A 7,148-nucleotide genomic window follows, 5' to 3' on the forward strand; every position below is an offset into this window, starting at 1 on the left:
GCTATAACGTAAAGCTATTCCAAACTTTTCTGTTCCAATTCTGCAATAAGCCCTCCGCAATTGGTCAAAAACTTTTTTCGATCACCTCCACTTCGCCTGTCTGTCACGCGACGTCACGAAAACCGCGATAGCTCCCCATCTAATATGACCCGTACACACTGATTATGCATGATTAGACTGAACAAAAGAAAAATAGTTATTTCTCATTCGAAGCCTTTTCGCCATTAGCCCTCGGCTATTGGTCGAAAGTTTTCAGGCTGCAGCTACTTAATTCCCCTGCCGGTCACGCGACGTCACAAAACTGCGAAAACTCACCCCCTCGAAGTGACGTGTACGCGTTAAAGATGCATTAATATGCCGAACAAAACAATTTTTCTTTTCTGAATGGCCGCAGGCTGCAGCCCCGTTCCGAAATGAATAAAAGATGGCTGCCGCCGATCGCTCAGGCACTGCCTACTCGCACCTGCCGGAGAGCATTCGTGGGTTTATTTGCCTATAATAAAACTTTTTGCGTGACCGTGTAACGTTTTTGAGCACTTTCGACTCGTTTACGACCTCGCTCTACCAACTCTTCCTTGCTGAGGATCCGTTTTAGCAGCGTTCTTAACCTTCCGTTGCAAGCCGCCGCGATTTTCGACCAGCCACCGCAAGCTAAGTATAAGGGGAAGCGGGCCAATTGCAGACGCCGGTGCCACCCTCCTCATCCGGTTATCTATATTCAGTGCACTGGCTCTGCCCCATCGAAACCGCCTCCACTTGAGCGTGCTCCTCGCCTCTTGTCAGCCAGTTATATAAGACAAGCCGCTCAGCGTAAGCAATGTTATTCGTTTTGAAACCAAGGAAAAGTGACCTCCTATAAGCTAAGAGGGCGTTCGATTGGGGTGTTGAGGCAACGCTGCGGGTCATCGCCCGATGCTTGCGTCGGCGGCTATGCAAATTTGACGTCAGGAGATTGGAATAAAAACACATTGGAATAGCTTTACGTTATATGGCCCCAGATTATGCAAAAACGTATCACGTGATCGAATCCAAGTTTCAGAAGCCTAAAATGCCGTGGTCTTCACTCACCGAGTATGAGGCTTATAGCGTAACCGATCGGAGCGTGGCAGTAGAGGATGCCGTGTGTGTAGACAGCCTCGGCAGTGCCGTTCAGGTAGCCGCCTCCGACCCATATGGCTGTTGACGAAACCGGCGCCACATATTTAACCCTTTCGTAAACAGGACTCGTATTCATAAACGGAAGAAGAAAAGTTCTTACGCTAGCACTCTTCGCAAGAGCATGGGGGAGGGGGGCTATTGTAAGTGTCCACCTAGTGGACTGTAAATTTCAGTGACCACTGATTGGCTGCAGCTGTGCGAGCGAGAAGGTAACTGGCTGGGGACGCCTGTCTCCTTCTCTCTCGTACCTCCAGCCAGTCAGCGGCCGTTGAAATGGACAGTCCACTGTACATCGTAGCGCATCTTAAGGATGGATACCGTAATTGGTGCTATAGTGTTAGGATTTATGATAAGTACTCGTGACCTCACTAAAGCTTGGCTTCGATTTCGCATTTTCAACACGCGCCCTAAAGGGAATAATCGTGTTAAAGTTAGTTAGAACATATAGAATTAATTAGCTGCCTGGACATTGTTAGTCGTCGTGCACGTATAATGCCCGCCTCTTCAGGTAATCCACCTGAACGGGCCGAATTGCACCGTATGCTCCACGGTTATTTTTATCTATTTATCTGTACAAATAAAAAAATATATATGCAGATTCGACGCACGAGTTGGAATCTACGCCAAGCGAAGTTTTAGTGAAGCGGCTAATTAAATGCTATAAAACCAATCGCGATGCGCACGATAGTCCGTATTGTCATCCTATATACAACACGTAATCTCACGCAATGTCTATGTTGGTGTCCCGCACAGGTGACTACTTCAATGTGACGTGACATTTGTGCTTGTACAATTCAGCGCTCACAAACTGGGCCGAAATGCAAAGAGCCGTTCGTGCAAATGTATACATTGTATAAGACGTCGACGCAGTAATATGTCACGGGGACGGGAGCGATGATTGATGCTTGTCAAGGGAATAATGGCGAAGAGGGGCGTACGCACGGAGAAGAGTACCATGCGAAAGACAGGGGGTAAGCTTGACTATTATTCACGCGTTTTATTCCTGCGCCTTGCGCCTCGTGTAAACAATAGAGCGCGCGTCACGTGTTCTCGTGCGCGCACGTGACGGGCGCGGATATTCGGCAAGGTATCATCAGCGGCCACGGTGATTCAAAATCCGGGAGGGTTCGGTAAGAAAGCGATTCACTTTAAAAAGCACAAGGTATCTGCGTGAAAAAAAAAAAAAGAAACACTCTAAGCTCAGTCATGTGAAGGTGTAAAAGATGCCAGATACCTTCACCTTGCATGTTAGCGCTTCTACTTGTCTAATCAAATGTCACAACTCTTCTTTAGTCAACTTAATGCTCGTTCTTTTAATGTTCTCACTCGTTGAGCAAGCATGTCCATGGTTGCAGTGGCACAGCCAGGGGGTGGAACACCGGGCACGCCGCCCCCCGCCCTCAACATTTCTGCGTTAGCATGCTGTCTACCACCCCCTTCCCGTCCCCAGTAAAGTGGGTGCGACCCCCTCAAACACCTCACCCATTTCTGGCTACACTACTGCTCGCTTGACTAGCTACTAGCCACATAGACTATTGGTCCAAGTACATTGCACGCATTTCTTGAATTGTTTAAGTAAACCTAATTTTGATTGATTGATTGATTGATTGATTGATTGATTGATTGATTGATTGATTGATTGATTGATTGATTGATTGATTGATTGATCGATCGAAGCTCTCACGTCTGTCCCTGCTTTGTAGAAGGGCAGACGCGGCTCACCTGTCATGGAGCTGATGCCGAGTGTCAGCGACATGTTCCTGTCGGCCAGGAACATCCGGTGCAGGAAGCGGTTCTGCTGCGGCCGCCTGTGGCGCAGGTCCGACGTTGAGATGTGGCCATCCTCCTTGAAGATGTGCAGCTTGCGGCCCGACCACACGCCCACGCACATGATGAGAACGAAATACAACAGCATGGCCATCACCGCAGGGATGTGCACCGCCATGGTGCCCCTTCTTCTTCATCGCACTAGCCGCGCGTGCTCGGCCTCGAACTTGCGCGAGACGCTTTGCTCACGTAGAGCTATCGCAGCGCCGTGCTCGCCGGCTGATCGGAGGTTCTGCCGCCATTAACACACTCCGCCAGACATAAAATGGAAGGCAGCGGTGTCCATCTCCGACTTGATTGGCCATCTCGAGCTTGTCGACCGAGTGAAAGGGACAGCTAAGGTCTCTGGACTACTGTGCTGTACTGAGAGGACCACCTGCCCACTGCAGGGCGGATGAACTTCCGGACGCTCACTTCGACCACGTACTGTTCTGGATAAATTTTTTCTTTCTCTCTCTCTCTCTCTCTCTCTCGTTATCCATCAGCACCAACGATGATCGGTGCTTGGTATAATTTACTGCTCCAGAAGAGAGACGCGCTCTAAACTGGTTGCTTTATCCTAGCTGTGCATAGCCTTTGCATCAAGGATAAGATTAGGAAAACCTACCTCGTCCTCGTCTGAATGGCCGAATGTACTGCCTGCGTTCTTGCGGTTGCGGGGTGGCTATCAAACACGTGCACTCCAGGAAATAATGTGCACTCTTTTGAAACTTATCTTGACCCGCCATGGTCGCGTAGTGACTTTGGCGCTACGCTGATAAGCACGAGGTCGCGGGATCAGATATCCCGGCCGCGGCGGCTGCATTTCGATAAGGGCGAAATGCAAAAAAAAAAAAAAAAAAAAAAAAAAAAAACCCGTTTATGTACGGTGCATTTGGTGCACGTTAAAGAACCCCAGGTGATCAAAATTATTCCGGAGTTCCCTACACGGCCGTGCCTCGTAATCATACTGGGGTTTTAGCACGTAAAAACCCAGAACTTAATTCAACTTATCTTGTCCCCAAACTGACACAATCACCAATCGTGCTAAAGACGGCATCGTGCACTTTCGCAACACCTTTGGGTGCACCCTGAAAGCCTTATACCGCACGTGAAGTAAAGGACACTTAAAAGGAAGCGGAATGCAACGTTTAATTAAAGTTATGTATTGGTATACTATTACTACGCCTATATAGAGAGATCACAAATTAGTTACGTGGCTCATTTACGCTCGGTCGGCGATACGCGCCCGCGGCGGGCGTTTTATTCTCAGACGACGCGCGGGTGGTAGGCCATGACGGCGTTCGCGAGGAACATGAGGCTGTTGAGGATGCCCAGCGCGCCGGCGATGGAGCCCTGGACGTAGACGCCCGTGCGCGTCTCGATGCACAGGTACGCGATGCTGGTCGGCACGTGGATGAAGGTGGCCAGGAAGTAGTTCATCCGGTACACCGTCGAACCGGGAATCTCCAGGGCGCCTGCGTGCAGACAGACGCGGCGCAGTTGACAGCCTGTTCGCGCTGACCGGACTACCGAGACTACACGGAAAAGATGCCCAGGGAGCCCAAGCTCAAGCATGACATTCTATCAGGATATATGCCCGTTTATGGATAACGGACAACAAATGTGTAAGCACACGGTAGCCCCTTTCCGTGTGTGCGTGTTCCTAAACAGTGGATAAAAATGTCCGTAGTGTGCAGAGGGAGGTTTCCTTAGATGCAATGGTGTTGCTGGTGCAAAGCCTGCTGATGCTACCGAGTCTAGTGAACATTTCTTTAGGACATTATTCGCGCCGTCAGTCGTGTTAACGACAGTGCCTGCGTGGCTCACGGTTTGCGGGGGAAAAATTCACAAGAAAGGGAAGAAGCAGGAAAAAAAAAAAGCTTATAACAATTTCGCACAAGGTCGTGAGTGCGAACACAAGCCTGTGGCTGCAGCATTCTGGATAGGAGCTGAAAGCAGAAGCCCGCGAATTTCCATTTCAGGCCACATATTGTAGAAGCCCAGGAAACCAAAATTAATCCGGAGCCTTCCACTGTGTGGCGTGCTTTATATAGCCTAATATGAAGAGCCCCAGGAGGTTTCAGACAGTATAGTATACCACACCCCGTTGAAAAAACCGAAGGGCCCGATATGTCCACGCTGTATCAGTAATGCCGTGTATATATATATATATATATATATATATATGTATATATATATATATATATATATATATATATATATATATATATATATATATATATATATATTTTATGAATACGACAGGCTCCATCAGCTCGCGCGGAGTTGTTCACAACCTTCATATCTTGGAATCGTAACTCACACGAGCAGTCGCTTATGATGAATGCGTTCCTCTCGACTTAATCAAGTTAATTTTATTTTCCTTCGTTATAAAGGAACGCTAAACATGGAAAATCAGTTCTGCGGAAGCCCGCAAGGTGGAGGAAAGTTCATGAAAGAAAAAAAGTGTCATCCACCTGACTGTAGCACGAAGCTACCAAGGAAACCAGTACAGATTTCTCGGAAAGCTTCAGAGGGGAAGAAAAACATTTGTTCTATCGAACCCAACACCTTTCCAGAGCAGCCGCGTCTGATCTATACCACTTATCCGAGGACGGTAGAGCGACTGCCCCGGAAAGGTGGTGCTGGATTCGATCACTGGACCGGGAGGAATTTTTCTTCTACTACGAAGCTTTATTTCTGAGAAAGCCGTACGGTTCTCTTTTGTAGCTTCGTGCTACAGTCAGGAGAATGACAATTTAACCTTTCATTAACGCTAAACATGTCCTGCCAGATTGGATGGGTGCGCGCACGCTGTATATCTCGGAGGCTATATATACGCCAACCAAGTACAAGTGCCTTTTCCACTTAACTTTCGAGCGCGTTTGATGGATAGGTGAATGAGGCGTTGGTTTTAGGAGTTTCGCGGACGCCTACGAAGGGGGAGAGACTTACCGACCAGCACGCAGATGAGTATGAGTAGCGCGTTGAAGAAGAAGACGATGGACGCGATGAAGAGGATGAATGCGTCCAGGCGCATGGACAGGTAGCAGTTGGCGTCCAGGCGGCCTTCGCTCAGCAGGAACACGATGCCGGCGCCAACGACCATCTGGAACAGCTTGAGGATCCCGCTGGCCGTCAGTACGTACTCGCAGTAGCAAGCCATGGTGGCCGCTTCACCAGAGACCAAGTGCGACGCTTCGAAGACGACCGAAAACACCGCCCCAACGCGACCACTCGCCGGCTATGTTCTTCACAGCACGTGGCAGCTGATTCGAGAAACCGTCGTTGCGTGGAGGCACGGGCCGCGCGCGATCGAATTGACAGCTTCTTTGTCTTCTGCGACACGATGCTCGGCACAGTGATGTCGAGGGAGCCAGGTGATGCACGTAATTTGAACTTACGTGTAAATCTATCTATCTATCTATCTATCTATCTATCTATCTATCTATCTATCTATCTATCTATCTATCTATCTATCTATCTATCTATCTATCTATCTATCTATCTATCTATCTATCTATCTATCTATCTATCTATCTGTCTGTCTGTCTGTGTGGCCGCGATGCCGTCGTCATCATTTCAGCTCCGTCATCTGACTCTTGTGTTGCCGTCATCTTCACGAGCTGCCAGTCGTACCCTCGTCATGATTGCAGAAACGTCAACCCGTCGTCGTCACGCAACATTCGACGTTCAATCGTTGTCGTTCCTTCTTCGTCATTTCATCGTAATCAGAGCTGTGGTCATCGTACAGTCATCTATGGTACAGTAGTGGTCATGCCGTCATGGTCATGGCTGACCCTGGTAATCGAGGTCATAGCCCTGCGCTGTCACGGACAACAAAGACGACAGGACGTGCGCTCACGCCCTGTCGCTTTTCTCGTGTCAATTCAGCGCCGTGACCTCAATTACTGCAACGAACCAACCAGCCCAAAAATATGCACTCGTAGCAATGTGAGCTGAACCATGAGAGTGTAGAGGAATGTTCGTAATTTGCACCTAAAATCTTTTTTTTTTAAATTGCGCCTACCATTGCTCAGTTCTTGCCCAAGCAACGCCGCTCGCACAAGCCCTCTCGTGCAAGTTCTTGCACGAGACAGTTTTTGGCGTACACTTGAGGTCGAGAGAGGAGGTGAAGCGGTGGGAAAAAGAAGTGTGTGTGTATATATATATATATATAT

At 48.6% G+C, this 7,148-nt stretch overlaps 2 protein-coding genes across 3 annotated transcripts in view; both read right to left on the bottom strand.

Annotated features, from left to right (window-relative positions):
• LOC129381509 (high-affinity choline transporter 1-like) overlaps positions 1 to 3,968 on the bottom strand; it is a 36,542-nt gene extending 32,574 nt beyond the window's left edge. For both annotated transcript variants that reach the window (XM_072287129.1, XM_072287130.1), the window contains exons 1-2: positions 2,881 to 3,968; positions 1,069 to 1,176 (exon numbers count right to left, since the gene is read on the bottom strand). In XM_072287129.1, coding sequence (XP_072143230.1) covers positions 1,069 to 1,176; positions 2,881 to 3,103 — 331 coding nt within the window. In that variant the 5' untranslated portion in view covers positions 3,104 to 3,968. The remainder of the gene's footprint in view (positions 1 to 1,068; positions 1,177 to 2,880) is intronic.
• Positions 3,969 to 4,156: 188 nt separating this feature from the next.
• Positions 4,157 to 6,864, bottom strand: LOC126517282 (uncharacterized). The gene is made up of 2 exons (XM_050167058.3): positions 5,923 to 6,864; positions 4,157 to 4,442 (listed from the first exon to the last, which is right to left on the bottom strand). Exons 1-2 carry the CDS (start codon positions 6,131 to 6,133, stop codon positions 4,234 to 4,236), a joined length of 420 nt encoding a protein of 139 aa, XP_050023015.1. The 5' UTR covers positions 6,134 to 6,864; the 3' UTR covers positions 4,157 to 4,233.
• Positions 6,865 to 7,148: the final 284 nt, after the last annotated feature.

This window comes from Dermacentor andersoni, chromosome 3 (genome assembly GCF_023375885.2).
Source record: "Dermacentor andersoni chromosome 3, qqDerAnde1_hic_scaffold, whole genome shotgun sequence".
NCBI classification, from domain to species: domain Eukaryota; kingdom Metazoa; phylum Arthropoda; class Arachnida; order Ixodida; family Ixodidae; genus Dermacentor; species Dermacentor andersoni.